The 22,213-nt window shown below is 42.6% G+C and overlaps 2 protein-coding genes across 2 annotated transcripts; one reads left to right on the top strand and one right to left on the bottom strand.

Annotated features, from left to right (window-relative positions):
* The first annotated feature begins 3,473 nt into the window (after nucleotides 1-3,473).
* Nucleotides 3,474-4,383, top strand: LOC138894721 (uncharacterized). The gene is made up of 2 exons (XM_070179449.1): nucleotides 3,474-3,632; nucleotides 3,733-4,383. Exons 1-2 carry the CDS (start codon nucleotides 3,474-3,476, stop codon nucleotides 4,381-4,383), a joined length of 810 nt encoding a protein of 269 aa, XP_070035550.1.
* Nucleotides 4,384-13,642: 9,259 nt separating this feature from the next.
* Nucleotides 13,643-17,573, bottom strand: LOC138894720 (uncharacterized). The gene is made up of 6 exons (XM_070179448.1): nucleotides 17,234-17,573; nucleotides 16,477-16,703; nucleotides 15,509-16,296; nucleotides 14,731-15,089; nucleotides 14,185-14,547; nucleotides 13,643-14,082 (listed from the first exon to the last, which is right to left on the bottom strand). The coding sequence occupies exons 1-6, from the start codon at nucleotides 17,571-17,573 to the stop codon at nucleotides 13,643-13,645; spliced, it is 2,517 nt and encodes an 838-aa protein (XP_070035549.1).
* Nucleotides 17,574-22,213: the final 4,640 nt, after the last annotated feature.

The raw sequence follows: 22,213 nt of genomic DNA, 5'->3' as shown, positions 1-22,213 counted from the left end.
AGGTGATCAATTTATCTTGGGCACACCCATTAAGGAAATATAAAATTCTAGACAAAAATAGTTAGTATGACTAAATTACTCATAATTAAATATTGCAACATAGTTAATGTAAGGAGTAAAAATTTTTTTAGGAATACGTACATAAGTGTAATTTTGGAAAAACAAATTGAATTTATTCTTGATTATATAAATGGACACTTATTTTAAATTAAAATAAAAAAGTTAAATTGGTCACTTATTGTGGACCGGAGGGAGTATTTGGTTATTAATCCTAGACTAATATTAAAAATAGTACCGAAATAACTTATACTTGCCAAAGGGTGAATAGTAATCACGTGATAAGTTATTCCAGAATTAGTAACCAAACAAGGGATAAGGCAATACTAAATTTTTATCCCACGATTATTTTTGCTTATCTATAATTACCAAACGACCCTCGTTTGGTTGGAAAATAAGTTATCCCAGAATTATTATGCCACCCTCCTATATGGATAAAAATAGCACTACAATCTCGGGATAACTAATCTTAGGATTAGTTATACCGCGATTTTATCCCAACCAAACGTGGGATAAACTCATCTCAAATTTAATTCCGAAATTAATTATCTCTTATGTTTGACAAAAAATATAGATCTTGGTTCAAATAATTAAATTTATGTAAATAAGGGTTAATCTTAGCTAACAATAATATCCTTAGATGGAGTTTTTAAAGAAGCAATAAATATCGTGTGGATCTGGTCGGACAGTGGCAATAACATATAATAAATATCCTAGAAATCAAGAGCAAATAATGTAGCATTCAATTATAATGAACAACAATAAATGATATTTAAGTAAATATGAGGGATGATTCACCCAATAAATGATGCAATAAGTGGATCTTCTTTCTGACAAAAAAAAGTGATACACAATCCCTTGATTGTTCGAATTATTCTTGGATCGGGTGGAAAAGTATAAACGAGAATCTTAGTGAAAATGTGATGTTTGTATCTTAGCAAATGAGATATGATATTCTTTCTCAAGTCAAAGTGTGTGCTTTTACAAATGAGTTTCCCATGTCCCCTATCATTGTCTCTTTTCCTATTTATATGGGACATGTTTCTAAAAATCTCTAATAGTACAAGTGCAGAGAATATCCAATAGAATATTCTCTTTAATATCCTATCTTGAAAAATAGCAGTTAGAGCTCTCTCAATGGTACTCGACCTCGACCTCGACCATTGTTGATACCTCGACTACGACTCTCATTGACTCTTCGACCACATACTTCGATGCTTCTTGGGCCATTTAGATGAACGATGGCTTGAGAACTCTTCCTTTAATACTATCTTGGCTCAAATATTCTAAAGACGAATTTTGACTCATACAGTTAGTCCTTCCGCTTATTGAGGCCGACTTCAAGCGGGGTCAATGAGTGGATTTTGTTCGTTGTGGTCGAAACAATCGAGCGAGTTGTGCAGGTCATGGTGATTACGGCGAACTGGCAACGTGGCCCTACGTGGGCCGCTTATTTCAAACGCTTCGATTTTCCGGTCAATTCGTTGGAGTTATGTTGTCCACGAATTAGGATGACATCATGACGTCATGCGTCATTATGACGCATATTCTCGATTCATTGCTTTGTTTCGCGTGTGACCCCTGATTGATCCTGCCGCTTCGGTTCCGGTACCAGTAATGATGAACCGTTTTCGGTCCTGGTGCCAAGATCCTTATAAATAGAGGTATTTGGGTGCGATTTTAAAGTTTTGAGTCTTCTGTTGTTTTGAAACCCTATATTACTCTCTTGCTCTTTCCTTGGCTTAAACTTCTCCTCACTGTTCCAGTGATATGTATTACTCTCAGTTCTTCATTGCTCGATACTTCTCTCTCTTTTTTCAAAACATGTCTAATATGCCTTCTGAGTCTAGCGAGGGAAGTGATGTGATCCCTTTGGCGATGGTGTCCCCCCCCATGAGGAGAATGTTCCCATTGTCACCGAGGACAGAAGTTTCCAGTTGGTGGATGAGATAATTCCTCGCAACCTTGATACTAGGTATGATTTCTCCAAATCACCTTATGCTGACCCTGGAGCCTTTCGATCAGCGATGATGGAGAAGGAATTGGGACAACTTAAGACCAAGTTCGTCCTTCCCGATTACGTCGAATTAATCCCGCCTGGGTGGGATACGGTGCAGGTCCATTGTCCTAGGTACTATGCCTTCTACGCCTATCCTTTTCAAGTCAGTTACTTTCTTCCTCTCCTTTCGTTGGCGGAGGAATTCTGTCACTATTACGACGTTTGCACAACTCAGCTTGCGCCTTACGTTTATAAGCTTATATTGATGCTTACCAAATTTGCCGAGCTAGCTGAGGTCGAACTGACTAATCGGCATTTAATACATTTGTTCGCCCCCAGCTTTTATAGGGGAACGATGTTGAACCTTCGCCACCGAGGAGGCAAGTGCCTGGTGGTGAAGATGGATGACAAAGCTAACCGCCAATTCTGGTTCAACTTCTTCTTCATCAGAACCGAGGACGTGGAATTGTACTCGTAAGTACCTAATTTCCTCGTATGTAGGTGTCTGTGTTTTCTCCCGTGCTTGGTCTTGGTCTTTGACTTCATGCCTTTTTCTCATGCAGCCAAGACCTCGCCTTCTCCTTTGGTCGAAGACATTTTTAACTGGTTGGTCGGCTCCTCCCTCACATCGTAGGGATCCGTGAGTGGTCCAGTTTCTTCAAGAAGTTTGGGCCTTCTCTCCCCTCGGCTGGTAAGTTCCCTTTATTATTGATGTCTTAGTTCTTTTTTCTTTTCGTTTGCTTTTGCTGACCTTCCCCTTTTCCTGTGTTTTTCCTAGCTTCGGCCAGGGGATCTTCGAGGAGGTTGAAAGCTCCCGCCCCCGCGTTCCGAAAAAGCAAAGTCGCTACGTCCTCGGCTCCAACCCCTTCTTTGACTGCGACTGCTTATATTCGGGCTCTGGTCCCTTCTTCGACAGTGGTTACTTCTGAATCTATCTCTCATTCGGCCGAGGAAACCTCGTCTCCTCTGTTATTCCATATTATCGATGAGGACGAGGAGCCTTTGCATGGTGATGGGGATTTGGTGGCTTGTAAAAAGAGGTCTGTAGATACTAGCGACAGGGTCACCCAGACCGTTGACTTAATGAAGGGTAATTTTTCGCTGCGCGAGATGACGACCATTCTCATCGGAGATGATATCAAGCTGGGGTACGAGATTCCGAGGTTGGCAGAAGCCGGCGTGTATATGCCCCTTCCTTCTACGGTGACGGAGGCAGAAGGGCCGGCCGCTGACGTTCTCGATACTTCGAGGCGAGAGGAGGCATCGACTTCCCGATCAGCTGCTAATACTTCTTTGCCGGCCAATGAGAGAAAGGAGTCACTGAGGACGGCGATGAGTCGGGTTCAGACGTTACGCGAACGACCTAAAGATTATGGAGGAAGGGTTTACCCAACTTGAGAGAAGGTTGGAGTGGTCTATGAGGACCATTGCGATCCTTATGGATCGTGACTTACTGAAGAACACCGAAGACATAGTCCCTGCCCTAGGCCCTCTTTGTTCCGAGATAGAGGGTAAGACCCTCAAAGAGTTAGATGACGGCGCTTTGTCGAGGATTATTGCCGATCTTTCTCTTAGAGTGAGTGTTTGGTGTTTTGTCCATCTCCTCTTTTTTGTCTTTGTTTTTCTTTTAGGGCATCTTCGTTTCTAACTTACTCTTTTACTTTTTGTGTTTGCAGACGATGATTTTGGAGATTGAGAGCTCCCGGAGGGAGGAGAGGCGTAGAGAAATATTTGTGAGGTTGAAAAATAAGTACTTTGAGTATTGCGTCAAGTATCGAGAGTTTCGTAGGCGATTTCGTGAAGGCGGCAATATGCAGTCCCTTCACGATGAGTTGAAGGAGAAGGATGATGAGATGGTGAAAGTCATCGAGAAGTGTAGCGTCCTTGAGGGGACGTTGAGGGGTATGGAAGAGGAGCTTGAGGTCAGTAGGGGTGTGGCGGCTCAATGCAGTGACCTTCAAGCGCAATTAGTCGAGTTGTGGGGGCAGTTAGAAAAATGTCGGCTTCAGCTGGAGGCCCTTAATGGTGAAGTCGCTGAGAAGAATAGTGAGCTTGAGAAGGCAGAATTCTCCCATTTGGATGCTCGGAGGAAGTCGGAGATGCTTGAGTTGGCGATCAGGACCCTTCGGGCCGAGTGGGAGAATGACCAGTCCACGGCGAAAGCTAAAGAAGATCGACTAGAGGAGAGGATTAGGGAGCTGGAAAAGGATAACTTTATCCTTCATGACCGGGTGGCCGCTTTGGAAGCTGAGAAAGCCCAACTGCTTGCACAGCCCTCGTCTTCCCGTACTTCAGATTTTTCACAATGTTCCTCGAAAATTATATAAGGAATGAATTCACGCCGAGGCTCAGTTGGATGTCTTCCGAGATATGTATGCGGCGGGATCCGTTTCGGAGGCTTCCCTCGAAGGTGTTCGCGTTAAGGCTCATGAAGCTCGAGTTTCTTGGGGATATGATCCTGCTACGCCTGAGGTCGGTGAAGGGGAGGATGAAGGGGACGCCTGGTATGATATAGATTATCCTAAAGGCGGCGATAGTGAGGGGGATCGATATGGCAAGGGCATCGGTGGCCAAGGTGGTGAAGGCACTGAAGATCGTGATGGTGGCGATCAATAGTTTTATTTTTGCCTTGTAAATTTTTGTCTATATTTGCCGGCGTTTTCATGGGCCTTTGTAAAATGTTTAAGTATGAAATATCAAAGTTATTCTCTGCATCTTTTCCCTTCCCGTGATTTACTTTCTGTATTTGTATGTTTTTTTGCTTCTATTTTTTGCCTGTTTTGTTATTTTCCCTCGTTGGTGTTATCTTTTAGCTGGTCGTGGCCTTAGAGCTGATTACGCATTTTTGTTTTAGATGTGGCCGAGGGCCGGCAGGTGTTTGCTTGAGTGGGGTCGAGCGAAACATTCCGTTAGATCGTGGCCAAGGGCCGGTAGGTGTTTGCTCGGGTGGGGTCGAGCGGAACATTTTGTTAGATCGTGGCTGAGGGCCGATAGGTGTTCGTTCGAGGGGGGTCGAAAACAACCTTTCATTAAACTGCGGCCGAGGGTCGATAGGTGTTTGTTCAAGCGGGGTCGAACACAACCTTTCATTAGATTGCGGCCGAGGGCCGATAGATGTTTGTTCGAGCGGAGTCGAACACAACCTTTTGTTAAATTACGGTTGAGGGCCGATGGCGAAGTTGGTCCTCCCCTTATCGCTTAACAGTTCTTTGAGGTTCCCTTGCCGTAACATGTTTACGACTTCCTGTCTGAGGGCGATGCAATCTTCGGTTTTTGTGCCCACATTCATGGTGGAACTCACAGAGAGCGTCGTACTTCCTGGTGTTCGAGTCTGATCTCATATTTGGCGGCCACTTTACTTTCAGTCCAAGTTTCTCCAGAGCGTAAACGATCTCTGCATGTGACACACAAAAACTTTGAGTAGATAATAAGGGAGGCATACCACTTTTGTTCCGATGAGTTCCCGTCCTTGGATTGGGCGGGCCTTCTTCGTAGCGGAGGGAGGGTGCAGCGGCCGTCCTGATATATGGTTGATGTCGTTCCTTGTTAGGTCTCGGAATTGGATGATCTCTTCTGGCGATGTCTCTTCGATCTTTTCTGGATTCAGCTTGTACCAAGGTTAGTCGGTGAGTCGGCCCATTGAGGTCGTCCTCATCTGCTCGGATCTCGGCACAATAAGCATTGTGGATTTCGTCCTAAGTGGTCGGAGGATAGTTCATCAATCAGCTCAATAGTTTTCTAGTTGCTCTTGAACTATCTCTGCTAAGCCCCTTCTGGAAGGCTGCGGCCGCTATCCCTTCAGATACGTTTGGTAGAGTCATCCTTACTCGGTTGAACCAGGCGAGGAAGTCCTTTAGTCCTGATCGGGTCCAAACCTACACCACTATAGAGTAGCGAGGATGGTCGATGCAGTTTTACCCAACAAGGTCGGGATCGATTTCCACAGGGAGTTAATTGATTTGGAATTAGGTTTATATCTAAATCTAGATACGTGTGTTGCTCCTAATTGCACTTCCAAACATGATGGTGTTGATTCTACTTCTAATTCTATTCTATTGTATGCAATGATTAAATCTAAGTACAATATTTTTGATGTTGGTTTTCAAGAGTTTAAAAGGACTAGGATAGTGACTTTCGCCTAGGTGGACATCTAACGGGTAGTAAGAATCTAGGGAAAGCTTGATTAATTTGGGATCGTAATATAGCCATCACACCCAAGTATTCACTCTATATCTCTCGATAGTTTGAGTGATTTTGCCCAATTTGACTTTCTCAAGTCCAACTGGGTATTCATGCAAGTCATGTGATATTAGCTCAAGTCGGGTATTACTATCTCTAGGTTTAACCCTTTAATTGGGGCTATCAATTTCTTGAGTTCACCCCAATTCCTTGTTAGCCTAGTTTTCCCAAACTCAATCTCTCTTTCTCAACAAGAGACCAAATCATAAAGGCATGAATCAGTGTTTGCAACCACTAATTCTATAATTCTAGCAAGAACTAAGCTAAATATCACTAACCCATAGACATTCAAGCCCTAAAATTCAAGACCCATTAAATACCCATACTAGGGTTGAGTCACAACCCTAGCTATGAGTCTATCCACTTATAGTAATAGCAGAAATCAAAGATAAGGAGAAGATATAATCCATAATACTAAATTAAAAGATAAAAATCTAATGTTATAAATTAAATCTTGTCCAAAATTGCCCAAAAAGGTAAACCTAGCCATCTCACGTACTCAGCAAAAACATAACATAACCTAAAATTGACAAAAAGATCTATTTATACTAAGCTAAAATTTTCGGACAAAAATACCCCTGCGAAAGTTTCGCGACCGCGTAATTCTGATCGCGGCCGCACACTTGCTTTCGTGGCCGCGTAATTCTAATCGCGGTCCGCGTAATTTCTATCGCGTCCGCGTGAGAGACTTCCGCGGCCGCGTAATTTTGACGCGGACCGTCCTTCTCATTTTTGCTTGAATTATGCACTCTCTGAACCTTAGCAATCGCGGTCTGCGAAATTCCCATCGTGGTCGCGCTGGTACTTTCGCGGCCATCTTCTTGTCGTGGTCCGCGTTCATATTTGTGCCCAAAAAACCATCTCTTTGATTCTTCATATCGCGGATCGCGAAATAATGGCCGCGTCCGCGTTGATACTTTCGCGGCCACACTTATTTGTCGGGGTCCGCGTTTCACACCTCTTGGCCCAGTTTTGGTTTTTGTTCAAGTTTTGACTCCTTTATGAGTTGATTATGTCTCCTTTGGCTCATTTTAAACAATCCCTACAAGCAAGCATATTAAGTTAGTTTCCGGGAATACCTTCACGCATTTTTGGCCCAAAACACAAGTAAAAGAGAGCAATTAATAGGCTAAAATCCCTACTTATCAACTCCCCCAAACTTAAGCTTTTTCTTGTCCTCAAGCAAATAATATAATTCTCACCTCCACAAGAAAAAGAAAAGAATATTTCAGTTGGCCTAAGGTGACTTCATCAGGCATCAATTGGGACTAACAATTACCCTCAACACAAATGAATTACAACAACGTCGTGTTATGCCCTTTTGAGTTCCATAGTTCTAATGTGACACTAGAGCATCAAGAGTTGACCCAATTCATCAAGGAAGCTCACTCTCTCATGTAGGTCATTGTGGATCCCAAACTCCTCCTCCTCTACTCTCCATGAGCAAATCTCACTTTTTAGAATGTAACCCTCAAAACAAGGATTGTGAAGAAGTGCGCTCATCACTCTCAAAAGAATGCCACAAGTCCGGCTCTAAGTACCATAAGCTTGCCCCTTATATAAATCACCACTAATGTAAGCTCACTCAACTTGAAATCATATAGGGCTTTAGCAGGAATGTAATGAAGTCTTTTGGATCAAGGTAGGACATAACGAACTATGATGATTTCATCTTTCCTTAAGCACTCCATTTTCTCATTTCGGCTCATAATGTCTTGACTTTTTGAGTCATTTTTCTTCTTCCTTAGGGGAACTAGAGAGACAAACCGTCACTCTTTCTTACTCATGACAAACATTTTTCTCCTTTTCTCATCATTCCTTGCCTTTCATCATTATGTTCTTTGAATCCCTTCAACCTTCTCTTTCTTTTTGGCTTTTCTTCCTTTTCTTTGCCTTTCCTTTTTTAATAATTCTTTTTCTTCTTTGAACCTTTTATCACTTTCAATTTACTCATCTCTCCCCCAAACTTATGCTTTTGCCAATTGTTTATCATGAATGCTAAGGAAAGATTGGGTACCAAGAGAGGGTCATTATAGGACGGATAAAGGCTTGTAATGTGGATATTGAATAAAAAAGGCTTAGGCTCAAAGGAGTTGACTAGGGATATCATATTGGTAGGCTACGGAAGCTTTCAAAGTTCAACTTGGACCAAGGAGAGCCTAAAATCATTTCTCAAGTCAAGCTACACTTAGAATTTCGCCTAGACAAACATTCAGGGCAAGTTCTAGACTTATTGGCACGGGACATGGACTTGCAATTCAATACCTCACCTCTCAAGCCGTTGGATTGTTAAAGAGAACAGAGTCGAGGGCCCACAACAACCCTAGCTAAGATTGAAAATCACAAATGGCTCAAGGAAACCACTCGATTATTGTTTTAGCCAACGCAAGAGTCTAAAGGTCACAACTAGAGCTAATCTCTGCCAATCAACTTGTCTCTAACCATGAGGTCGAAGGTAAATGTATTAGTACCAAGTGAAGCCTGCTTGAGACACATTTATTCATTACTACTACTATATACACCAAAACAAAAAGAAAACAGACTCGATCCCTTAAGAAGGTTGTCACGCCATCCATCGTTGGGAAGAGCCACCCAGTTCACACAACATCCACCTTTGGAAAGAACCGTGGCGTTAAGAAAACCAAAGGCTTATTGATCACGCAGAATGTAAAAAGAAGCTAAAAACTAAAAAAATAAGCTACTAAAGGAAATAAGAAGATCAGCTATTAAGGAAAAATATGAAAGAAGTTATGGAGTAAACTACGGAAAGTAAAATGAATATGTACAATAATGGAGTGACACGAATATATATATACAAAATGGAAATGAATATCTACATCGAATGATAAAGTTATACACATACCAAAAGTGAAAAATAACGAAAGTGAAACTAATGATAAATAAAGGTAAAGAAAAAATAGTATCATAATTATTACATACCAATGTCATCAAATCATAACCAACTCAAAATGGACCACCACCTCAAATAAAAGATAGCATTGTCCTCAATGCTAATATCAAAATAAGATCAGGGAAGAGTTAGAGAGTAAAGAAAACTCCCTATGTGGTCTCTGGCTGCATGAGGTCAGGCACATGAGTGGGGTCCTCGGACTGCATAGGATCATCAGCTCCCTACGGGTTCTCTAACTAGATCTCCAAATCCTCTAACTGGGGGACCACAAATCTTCTAACTGGAGCTTTGTCTGCCTCATGCTCTGCTGCTTGTGCTACTGGGGCAGTCTCCCCTATAAGCAAGTCAAGTGGGATATCACCAGCAGAGGTGAACTTCTCTATCTCCCTCTTCAGCTTCTCCACTGACTCCTTTGAGGCCTGAGTCTTTCTCATCTTCTTTACCTGCTTGCCCAGATCCTTAATCACCTTGCCATGAGTATCCAAAGTTCCAAGATCTTCGTTTGGTTGTCCAGGAGCTTCTTCTGGTTGGCCAGAAGCTCCGTCAATGAATCCTTCACTGATGGAGGTACCTGAAGTTGTGCTAGGGCTGACTGTGCTGCTAATGCACTAGATAAAACAAACAGTTTTGATGTAGCTGCCTGCATCCAGTTGTTGATGTTGGATAAGGTCTAAGAAACCCGCATTGCAGTCTGGGGGTAAGTAGAAGATGCGGTCACAGATAGTGTCACAGTGATGGATGGCCCGGAGGAAGGATGAGGCATGGCAGCTGAAGGTCCCGCTACTGTGGAAGGCTCTGACCCGGTGGCCACTACCTCTGGCTATTCAGACTGGCCAGTGAAGGTAGTGGCTTTACCCTTTGATTTAGGGTTGTCCGGTCCTTGGAAGCTATACCAGGAGAAAGGTCTCATCGGCTTCACCTTCGTGTCATAGTGCCTCCCCTCTACCCCTTGGTCCTCGAGATACGTAAGATGAAGTTGGGGTAGGGGTAGGACCTTTCTTTTTTTTCGGTTCCTTTGGAGATGTGGTGGGACATGAGGTTCCCCATATTGATTGGATACCCCGCCATAATGGAAGCTATTAGAATCGCCCGGGAGAATGGAATGTCACTATCATGATGGCTAGGATCAAGGCATCTGCATACAAATGTGCACCACCCTTTGGCTTCAAAGTTGAGGGTGTTTCTGGCGATTGGGACTCCATCTCTGAGCCAGGCCGGTGTTGTCCATGGAATGGCTATTACTTCTGCTAGACAAGGCCGGGATGCTTCATCTAGGGCCATCTTCTCCAAATATTGTACAGCTTCCCCATCCTCAAAACCGGCATATATGTTCAAGGTGGCGTCATCAAACCGTATCTTCAAGTTTCGTACCTTTGTCACAGTGGTGACCTTTTTGATGTGGGCAAAATTTGCGTAGAACTCCTTGACATCTCCGGAACCTTGCTGGTGAAGTACTTCCACCCTTTTCTCTCCTCAAACTGTCTCTTGATATTCGGATTGTGGGGAAGGAGATCTCTGTCTATAAACTGTCGCTCCAGGGTGAGCGACCTTTGGGGCCACCATTTCTGGAATTTGAGGTATGCTTTATCACTCACGAATCTATCCGCCCATACCTCGGGTTTCCTTGATCTAGCAAGACCACCCACATTGGTATCACCCCATCTCCCATCATCCGGGACCTCGTCATCCTCATCTACATTGATAGGAGCAGTTGTTGAGGCCAGAGTTGCAGCAAGTGGGGAAGATGGCTCTGATGCCTCACTACCTCCCTCTGAGCCATTAGACGACCCAGAAGAGGAGGTAGCTTCATCGATTAGGCAAAAGGGTTGTGATTGGGCCTCTTGTCAAGGTTGTGTAGATTCCCCCTCAGAAATCTCCCGGGATGGGAGATATTCACTTGTGTCTAATGAATCGACAGGAGGTCTAGTGAGGGTTTTCTTTTTGCTTATAATTCTTTGAGCTGCTAAGGGCAAAGCCTGCTTTCCTTTGCCCCGGCCTCAGGAGGATTCTGCCCTCCCTTTTGATTTGTCTGCTCCTTCACGAGATCGCACCATTTTCTGCAACACACAATTAGTGAAAGATAATTAGAATTGGGGTTCAATCATGCCTTAAAGAAGTACAGATGAAATGAACAATAGTGGTTCTCAAAACAGGGCATCGCGGACCGCAAAAAAGTGGACGCGGCCGCGGAATGCCCATCGCGGTCCGTAAAAAAGTGGACGCGGCCGCGAAGAGGTCAGGTTCAGACTACTGACTCTCTGATCTTAGACACACGTGAACCGCAAAAAATTATATGCGGCCTTGAATGACCAATCACGAACCGCGTAAAAGTGAATGCGGCCGCAAAGGCAATTAACAGACTCTTTGGAGTTCACAAACGTAGACCGCGAAAACTTGAACGCAGCCGTGAAGGACCAACCACGGACCACGTAAAAGTGACCGCGGCCGCGAACTCTTATCAATCAATCAGTAACTAAAAGCTGGAGTAGCGCGGACCGAGAAAAAATAAACGTGGCCGCCTACCTTATCGCGGGCCACATAAAATGGACTGTGGTCGCGAAATTCCAATAATATCGGTACTAAGAACACTGATAACTAGGGTTTTCACTAAGTGTGCAAAAGTTAGTTCAATTAACCATGCAAAGTTACTAACCCCAGTCCCCATTAGGCATATAAACACTACCCACATGTATTTAAGTATCAATTAAGCATTAATTTGAGATCATGGCATGCATCTAACCCATCTAACCCTAACTAACAAAGCAAAATTAAAACAAAGAGAAAAGAAAAGAAAAAGATAAAATCACATCATGGAATTGAACATACCAATTGTAAAATAGTAGTACGAAATGAACTCTTAATGTGAGATGAAAATTGAGAGCAGGATGAGATGAACAGTGCTTTTTTTTTGTGCCGTGAAACGTTAGTGTTCGAAAACTGTAAAATATTTAAAGAACCCTTATTTATACTAATCAACTATGGAACCCACCGCCTTACCTGAGCGCCGCCGCGAAATTCTATCGCGGTCTGCGCTATGTTACCTTATGTATACCAGCTTCAAGCACTTGGGCGCGATCCGCGGTCGCAAAAATCAATGTGGCCCGCAAAAATTGGAGCGCGGCCGCGATCTCTGAAGGGTTTTTGACAGTCCAACTTCAGAGAGTTGGCATTTTTCTCTTTCCAAGTACGCGTCCGTGGACAAAAATATGCTGCCGCAAAATGCTCACGCGGACCGCAAAATTTTTGGGCGCGGTCCGCGAACTTCCAACACATAGTCAAATTTTTCCATGTCAAAATACTGCACTGCACAACCAGTTCCTACATATACTTCACAACCAGTTAATCCAAAACAATGCCTAATCTAAGAAGAAAATCAAAAGAAAGAAAAACACATGGGTTGCCTCCCAAGAACGCCTGATTTAACGTCGCGGCACGACGCATGTTACCATCATCATTTGAAACGGATCAAGGCCACTACGTGGCTATCATCAATCTTGCCAAGGTAATGCTTCACTCGGTGCCCATTGAATCTAAAGATTTCACCATTTTTGTTTTTCAAATCGAGAGCACCAAATGGAGTTACATGCACCACTTCAAAAGGGCCACTCCACTTTGACTTGAGTTTTCCCGGAAACATCTGTAACCGAGAGTTGAATAGAAGAACTAAGTCACCCTCATTGAATTCTTTGTTCCGAATATATTTGTCATGTAAGTACTTCATCTTGTCCTTATACAAGGACGAGCTGGAATAATCATGGAACCGGAACTCATAAAGTTTATTTAGTTGCTCTACCCCGAGATTGGCAGCTACATCCTATTCAAGGTTCAACTTCTTCAGCGCCCACATGGCCTTGTGCTCTAATTCAACCGGAAGATGGAATGTTTTCCCAAATACCAACCGGTACGGAGACATACCAATTGGAGTCTTGTAAGCTGTACGATAGGCCCATAAAGCATCGTCAAGTTTCCTTGATCAATCAGTCCGATTTGCATTGACAGTCTTGGATAATATGCTCTTGATCTCTCTGTTGGAGACCTCAACTTGTCCACTAGCCTGTGGGTGATAAGGGGTTGACACCTTATGATTGACACCATACTTAGAAAGTAAAGTGTCGAAGGCTTTGTTGCAAAAATGAGAACCCCTATCACTAATGATAGCCCTTAGGGTGACGAACCTTGTGAAGATATTTTTCTTTAAGAAAGCCACCACACTTCGTGCCTCATTGTTGGGCAAAGCCACAACGTCAACCCATTTGGAAACATAATCAACAACAACCAGAATATAAGTGTTCCCACATGAACTCACAAATGGCCCCATAAAATCGATGCCCCACACATCGAAAATATCAATCTCAAGAATAGTGGTGAGGGGCATTTCATTCTTCTTGGAAATTCCACCAGCTCTTTGGCATTCATCACAACACCTAACAAGCTCGCTAGCGTGTGGGCCAATAGAATCCACAACTTAGGACCTTTGTAGCAGTTCTCGCCCCACCATGGTGACCACCATAGGGCGAGGAATGACAAGCTCCAAGAATACTCAATTGCTCTTCTTCTGGAACACATCGCCGGATAACACCATCGTTGCAAATTTTGAAAAGATATGGCTCGTCCCAATAATAATCCAAGCAGTCCCGTTTGAGATTATTCCTTTGGTTTGAAGAGAGCTCATTCGGGACAATGTCGGTCACAAGAAAGTTAGCCACATCGGCGAACCAAGGTATCCCAGTCACAGACACGGAGAGGAGTTGTTCATCCAGAAATAAATCATTAATCTCGAGGCTATCATGGGGCCTCCCCTCCTCTTCCAAGTGGGACAAATGGTCCGCCACTTGATTCTCACTCCCTTTTCGCTCTATGATTTCAAGGTCAAACTCTTGTAGAAGAAGAACCCATCTCATCAACCTAGCCTTAGAGTCCTTTTTGGTCATCAAGTAATGAAGTGCCGCGTGATCGGTGTGCACAATCACTTTGGCACTCATGAGGTACGACCTGAATTTTTTCATGGCGAAGACAATGGCTAATAACTCTTTCTCGGTCACCGTATAGTTGACTTGTGCGTCGTTCATTGTTTTGCTTGCATAATAAACCGGATGAAATATCTTATTGATCCTTTGCACCAAAACCGCTCCTACCGCAACGTCGTTAACATCGCACATGAGCTCAAATCGTAAGCTCCAATTAGGTGCGGTAATGATAGGAGTGGTAGTCAATCTATACTTGAGAAGCTCAAAAGCTTTCATGCAATCATCATTGAACACAAACTTTGCATCTTTTTCCAACAACTTGCACAAGGGGTTCACCACTTTTGAGAAATCCTTTATGAACCTTCGGTAAAACCCTGCGTGACCAAGAAAGCTCCTCACCCCCTTGACAGAAGTAGGAGGCGGGAGTTTTGAAATCACTTCAATTTTTTCTTTGTCCACTTCAATACCATTCTTTGAGATCTTATGGCCGAGGACAATGCCCTCCTCGACCATAAAGTGGCACTTTTCCCAATTAAGCACTAAGTTGGTCTCTTCACATCGGGCCAACACTTTGTCAAGATTATCCAAGCATTCTTCAAATGAATCCCTCACAACACTGAAATTATCCATGAACACCTCGAGGGAGTCCTCCACCATATACGTAAATATTGACATCATACACCGCTGAAAAGTAGCCGATGCATTACACAAACCAAACGGCATCCTTGAGAACGCAAATGTGCCATATGGACAAGTGAATATGATTTTCTCTTGGTCTTCAGGTGCAATGAGAATATGGTTATATCCGGAGTACCCATCCAAAAAGTAATAATAAGCACGCCCGACAAGTCTATCAAACATTTGGTCAAGAAATGGCAATGGAAAATGGACTTTGCGGGTCACTTTGTTCAGCTTCCTATAATCCATGCATACCCTCCAACCAGTGACAGTTCTTGTGGGGATCAATTCATTTCTATCATTTGTGATCACAGTCATGCCCCCTTCTTTGGGACACATTGTACCAGCAAAATCCATGAACTATCAGAAATGGGGTACACAACCCTTGCATCTAGCTACTTGATGATCTCTTTCTTGACTACCTCTTGCATGACCTCATTCAACCTCCTTTGATGTTACATGGAGGGTTTTGCATCTTCTTTCAATATGATTTTGTGCATGCAAAAGGCGGGGCTTATACCCCGAATATCCGCCAATGTCCAACCTATTGCCTTCTTCCTTCTTTGAAGTACCGCTAGGGTGGAATCTACGTGCACGTTAGTTAAGCACGAAGAAATAATAACATGTAATGTGGAACAAGCACCTAAGAACTCATACCTGAGGTGTGAAGGTAAGGGCTTCAACTCCAATGTTGGTGGCTCCTCGATTGAGGGCTTTGTTGGCACAGTCTTACGGTTCTCAAGGTCCAAGGAAAGTTTACGGGGTCCATATATGTAGGATCCCATTCCTTGCAAAGCATTTTCACATTCTATCAAGCCTGCCTTTTCATCATCCTCCTGATTCAACAACACAGCGTCCAGAGGGTCTTCCACATTGATCATAGCACTCGTGTCATCAACAATCACCTCCGTCACTAGATCCACAAAAGAGCATACTTCATTGCTATTTGGCCGCCTCATTGACTTGCACACGTAGAACACAACTTTTTCATCGCCCACCCGGAAGGTGAGCTCCCCAGTTTCCGCATCAACCAATTCCTTCCCTGTTGCTAGGAAAGGTCTCCCCAATATGATTGGCACCTTATAGTCAACCTCACAGTCAAGTATCACAAAATCTGCGGGAAGTATGAATTTGTCGACCCAAACTAGCACATCATCAATTATCCCCAATGGCCTCTTCATTGTTCGGTACGCTATTTGCAACCTCATGGAAGTAGGTCTTGGTTGCCCAATCCCCAATGTATTGAACACGGAATATGACATCAAATTAATACTTGCTCCCAAATCGCACAAGGCTTTGGAGAAATTGGCACTACCGATAGTGCATGGAATTGTAAAGACATCAGGATCTTCTAGCTTTGGAGCCATGGAATGCACAATGGCACTCACTTGATGTGTCATTTTGATCGTCTCAAAGTTCATTGACCTCTTCTTTGTTACCAAGTCCTTCATGAACTTGGCATATCCTGACATTTGTTCTAGAGCTTCAACCAAAGGTACATTTATGGACAAACTTTTCATCATATCAATGAATTTCTTGAATTGGTTCTTGTTGTTTTGCTTTGCAAGCCTTTGAGGATATGGTGGAGGAGGCCTTGGCAAAGGGGCCTTGGCTTTGGGCACTACCATTTTCGGTATGTCTATCACGTGTTCCCTAGACGGGTTCACATCATTTTGTATCTCCTCCACGTTGTCATCAATGTCTATCCTCACTTCATCATTTACGTTCTCATCATTGGCTTGGATCTCATCATCTTCTTGCACAACCAAATCATTATTCACAATCTTTTTTGGAATGGAGGTACTTGCATCTCCACCTCTACCGCTTCTTGTGGTCACCGCCATAGCATGGCCTGTATTGTTCCCACCCTTCGGGTTTACTACCGTATCACTTGGTAGTGCCCCCTAGGGCGAGTATTCAATGCTTGAGAAATTTGACCCATTTGTACTTTCAAGTTGCGGATAGAAGTATTGTGGGAGGCTATTTGGGCATAAGAATCGGCGTTTCTTTCCATAATTTGTTTGAACATACTTTATATCCGTCCCATCTTATTGTTAGAAGAACTTTGCCCTTGTGACGGATATGGAAGTGGGTTGTTGGGTTGTTGATACATCGGGGGCCTTTGAGGGCCCGACCCATGGTTCCCTTGATTATTGTTGTTCCAAACCCCTTGGTTTCCATTGCCTCCCCAATTACTATTATTGTTGCCACCCCAATTGCCTTGGTTATTTCCTTGATTCCCCCAATTTTGATTGTTGTTCCCCCATTTGTTCGGATTGTTGTTGTTGCCACTATTCCAATTCCCTGGGCCTTGGTTGCCCCAATTTTGATTGTTTCCATATGATCTCCACTGTTGTTGATTTGGAGCATTGCTCCGTTGACCTTGGTAATTGTTCACATATTGAACCTCTTCACTTTGATCGTCATAAGAGTCATCTTGGTTGTACCCACTACCACTTTGCTCAAATTGATCCTGATTGTGTTGAACTTGTTGACCTCTTTGTCTCTTCTTATTAACCATTACATTCACTCCTTCCATGGCATTTACTTGCTTTGTCCCCTGAACCTGCTGAAGTTGCGCCTTGGCTAACTGATTCATGGTAGTTGTCAACTCTGCTATATCTTGTCCGTGATCATGGAGTTCCTTGTGAAGGTGGATAACATTAGGGTCACCCTGAGGAACGTTGGCCCAACTTTGCCAAGCTGAAGAGGTGTCCGCCATCTCATCTAATATTTCACATGCTTCTGAATATGGTATGTTCATGAAGTTACCCCCTGCGAGCTGATTCACCACACACTGGTTAGTTGTGTTGATACCCCTATAAAAGGTTTGCTGGATCATTGCTTCAGTCATATCATTGTTGGGGCACTCTTTGTCCATTGTCCGGTACCGTTCCCAAATCTCATGTAACGGTTCATTTGGCTCTTGTTTAAAAGCAAGGATTTTATCTCTCAATGTTTCCATATGTCCCGGAGAAAAGAACTTCGCTATGAACTTCTCGGCCAACTCATCCCAAGTGGTGATGGAATGGTTGGGTAGCCTTTCAAGCCAATCCAAAGCCTTCCCTCTAAGTGAGAAAGGGAAAAACCTCAACCTCAAAGCGTCTTCAGATACATTAGTCTGCTTGCTCCCCCAGCATGTGTCTACAAAACCTTTGAGATGCTTATATGCGTTCTGATGTGGAGCTCTGGTGAAGAAACCCCTTTGTTCCAATAGAGTAAGCATGATATTGGTTATTTGAAAATTGTCTGCTCGAATCCGTGGCGGGACAATTGCACTTGCGTAGCCTTCATTGGGCAACACCCGATGTGCTGCCCTTGGAGGAGGTGGGGGAGGGTTTGGAACGTTGTCATAAGGCGGGCGGCCTCTTCTTTGTACTTGAGGTTTAAGATGAACCTCATCCACTTCATTTGCATCTACCTCCTCCCCCTAAGGAATATGTCCGAGGACATCGTTAACAGCCATTTGGTACCTAAAAGCAATTGACACACAAAAGTTAGAAAAACGGAAGGAAAGAAAAATAAAACACACAAATAGTTAGATATATAGCTAAGACCGTCTAAATCCCCGGCAACGATACCAAAAATTGATCGGGTCCAAACCTTCACCACTATTGAGTAACGAGGATGGTTGATGTAGTTTTACCCAACAAGGTCAGGATCTATTTCCATAGGGAGTTAATTGATTTGGAATTAGGTTTATATCTAAATCTAGATGTGTGCGTTACTCCTAACTGCACTTCCAAACTTGATGGTGTTGATTCTACTTCTAATTCTATTCTATTGTATGAAATTATTAAATCTAAGTACAATATTTTTTTATGTTGGTTTTCAAGAGTTTAAAAGGACTAGGGTAATGACTTTCGCCTAGGTAGACATCTAACGGGTAGTAAGAATCTAGGGCAAGCTTGATTAATTTGGGATCGTAATATCGCCATCACACCCAAGTATTCACTCTATATCTCTCGATAGTTTGAGTGATTTTGCCCAATTTGGCTTTCTCAAGTCCAACTAGGTATTCATGCAAGTCATGTGATATTAGCTCAAGTCAGGTATTACTATCTCTAGGTTTAACCCTTTAATTGGGGCTATCAATTTCTTGAGTTCACCCCAATTCCTTGTTAGCCTAGTTTTTCCAGACTTAATCCCTCTTTCTCAAGAAGAGACCGAATCATAAAGGCATGAATCAGTATTTGCAACCACTAATTCTATAATTCTAGCAAGAGCTAAGATAAATATCAGTAACCCATAGACATTCAAGACCCGTTAAATACCCACACTAGGGTTGAGTCACAACCCTAGCTATGAGTCTAGCCACTCATAGTAATAGCAGAAATCAAAGATAAGGAGAAGATATAATCCATAATACTAAATTAAAAGATGAAAATCTAATGTTATAAAGTAAATCTTGTACAAAATTGCCCAAAAAGGTAAACCTAGTCGTCTCACGTACTCAGCAAAAACATAACATAACCTAAAATTGACAAAAAAATCTATTTATACTAAGCTAAAATTTCTGGACAAAAATACCCTTACGAAAGTTTCGCGGCCGCACACTTGATTTCGCGGCCGCGTAATTCTGATCGCGGTCCACATTTCTTCATATTTGGACCTGGTTTGAATCTTGTTTCGCGGACAGCGCAATTTCTACCGCGTCCGCGTGAGAGACTTCCGCGGTCTCGTAATTTTGACGCGGACCGCCCTTCTCATTGTTACTTGAATTATGCACTCTCTAAACCTTAGCAACCGCGGTCCGCAAAATTCCCATCGCGGTCACGCTGGTACTTTCGCGGCCGCATCTTCTTATCACGGTCCGCGTTCATGTTTGTGCCCAAAAAACCATCTCTCTGATTCTTCATATCGCGGACCGCGAAATAATGGCCGCATCCGTATTGATACTTTCGCGGCCGCACTTATTTGTCGCAGTCCGCATTCCACACCTTTTGGCCTATATTTAATTTTTGTTCAAGTTTTGACTCCTTTATGAGTTGATTATGGATCCTTTGGCTCATTTTGAACAATCCTACAAGCAAGCATATTAAGTTAGTTTTTGGGAATACCTTTACGTATTTTTTGACCAAAACACAAGTAAAAGAGAGCAATTAATAGGCTAAAATCCCTACTTATCAAGTCCCTAACCCAAGGATTGCCTGATAGAAAATATGTCGTTTACTCTTCCATCAGCCTTCTTGACTCCGACATGGACGATTACAAACTTATCGGCCATTTCTTCGAAAGTTTTTAGAGCGGGCTGGTAGCTGCGAATACCATGTTAATGCCCCTCCTGTGAGGGTTTCGCCAAATTTCTTCAGCAGAATGAAGGACATTTGTACCTTGGCGAGGTCGTTTCCTTTCACAGCGGTGACGTAGTGAGTCACATGATCTTCAGGATCAGTCGTTTCGTCGTATATCCTGAGGTAGAGTGGCATTTTGAAGGTCTTTGGTATGGCATGCGGGGCTACGTCATCACCGTACGACTGCTCTATGAACCTACCGGCATCTCTTTTTAGTAGCAGCTTAGGAGAGCGCATGGTATCTTATCAACCCGTTCTTGGTGCTCTTTCATCTGGTCTCGAAATGCCTTGTTTTTATTTTCCATTTCTTCCATTCTTTTTAGAATGACAGTGAGGGCGTTATCACTTTCACTAACAGTAACATTGTAAGTTATACATGTCGTTGAAGGGAGGGATTGGTTGCACTGCTCGTCTGTTTTTGTATCGCGCAAGTGCTCGCGGTTTCTGCAGTCGCGCCTGGAGCGGATTTATTGAGGACGCTTGTTAGCGATTCGGTTATCCATGCTTCGAGGAGTTTTTTCACAGCTGGAGGTGTCCCTTCCTCTGCAGACGTGGAGGCCCCTTTCCCATTAGGTTTGGTTATGCTGCAGTGTGGGGGCTGTGACTACTCTTGCCTAGGGGACGCACTGGGCATCGTGTCCTCACCTATCATTTCATAGCTTTCATTGATGACGTTTAAGAGGTTGTTTGGGAAGCCACCTATTATCCCCGTCCTTTTCTTTCGGTTACCTGCCATGTAGGATTTTGCACACACAAAGAAGGGAGATCTTGGGATTTTTTGACGTTAGTGACTTGCGCCAATTGTAGATCTAAAAGAAACTAAAAATTTAACTAAGAAATTCCCATAGGCGACGCCAAATTATTTGACCAAAAAATATAGATCTTGGTTCAAATAATTAAATTTATGTAAATAAGGGTTAATCTTAGTTAACAATAATATCCTTAGATAGAATTTTTAAAGAAGTAGTAAATATTGTATGGATCTGGTCGGACAGTGGCAATAACATATACTAAATGTCCTAGAAATCAAGAGCAATAATGTAGCATTCAATTATAATGAACAACAATAAATGACATTTAAGTAAATAGGAGGGATGATTCACCAAATAAATGATGGAATAAGTGGATCTTCTTTCTGACAATGAAGAGTGATAGACAATCCCTTGATTGTTCGAATTATTCTTGGATCGGGTGGAAAAGTATAAACGAGAATCTTAGTGAAAATGTGATGTTTGTATCTTAGCAAATGAGATCTGATATTCTTTCTCAAGTCAAAGTGTGTGCTTTTACAAATGAGTTTCACATGTCCCCTATAATTGTCTCTTTTCCTATTTATACATGTTTCTAAAAAAACCCTAATAGTACAAGTGAAGAGAATATCCACAAGAATATTCTCTTTAATATCCTATCTTAAAAACTAGCCGTTACAGCTCTGTCAACGGTACTCGACCTCGACCTCGACCATTGTTGACACCTCGACTATGACTCTCGTTGACTCTTCGACCACAGACTTCGCTGCTTGGGCCATTTAGATGAACGACGGCGTGGGAATCTCCCCTTAGTAAAATCTTGGCTCAAATATTCTAAAGACAAACTTTGACCCATACATCTTATCTCTTGTACAAAACTAGCCCTTAGTTCCTTATTTAAGATCAGTGGCACTATCACGTTTTACAAACTAGCACTAAAGCACAAAACTAATTTAACTTTTTTAAAATATAATGTTTTAATTTAGTTCTTAACACTACTTCAAACAATACCGAGAAATTACCGACGGCTCTAATTTCGACAACTTATGGTTGATAAAATAAAATACTCAGTATAATTTTTAAGATTCTTGACGTATGTGCCATCAAAATCTGTCGAAAATACTTAGCGCGTTGATACATCTCTGTTCTTGCAATCTTACATATCTCTAATGTGCGGTGGTAGAGTTTGATTGTCTTAATTTTTTGTATAGCTCTAACTTAACTTATATATTATACCAGTTTTTAACAGCAGAAGCTGTTTTTTATAGTAAATATTTTCTTTAGAAATGACATAATCCCGTAATAGTTAAAATAATTGT

The sequence above is a fragment of the Nicotiana tomentosiformis genome, chromosome 6 (assembly GCF_000390325.3).
Source record: "Nicotiana tomentosiformis chromosome 6, ASM39032v3, whole genome shotgun sequence".
Lineage (NCBI taxonomy): Eukaryota > Viridiplantae > Streptophyta > Magnoliopsida > Solanales > Solanaceae > Nicotiana > Nicotiana tomentosiformis.
This window is presented reverse-complemented; position numbering and strand designations above follow the sequence as displayed.

What these genes read in the sequence shown, in the direction of transcription:
- LOC138894721 (XM_070179449.1), top strand. Translation starts at nt 3,474, where the DNA reads ATGAGGACCATTGCGATCCTTATGGATCGTGACTTACTGAAGAACACC. An exon ending in TTGCCGATCTTTCTCTTAGA is followed by an intron (nt 3,633 to 3,732) that starts GTGAGTGTTTGG and finishes TTGTGTTTGCAG; the next exon opens with ACGATGATTTTGGAGATTGA.
- LOC138894720 (XM_070179448.1), bottom strand. Translation starts at nt 17,573, where the DNA reads ATGGCGGACACCTCTTCAGCTTGGCAAAGTTGGGCCAACGTTCCTCAG. An exon ending in TGATAGACATACCGAAAATG is followed by an intron (nt 16,297 to 16,476) that starts GTAGTGCCCAAA and finishes AAGTTCATGAAG; the next exon opens with GACTTGGTAACAAAGAAGAG. An exon ending in CCCTTACCTTCACACCTCAG is followed by an intron (nt 15,090 to 15,508) that starts GTATGAGTTCTT and finishes CATGGATTATAG; the next exon opens with GAAGCTGAACAAAGTGACCC.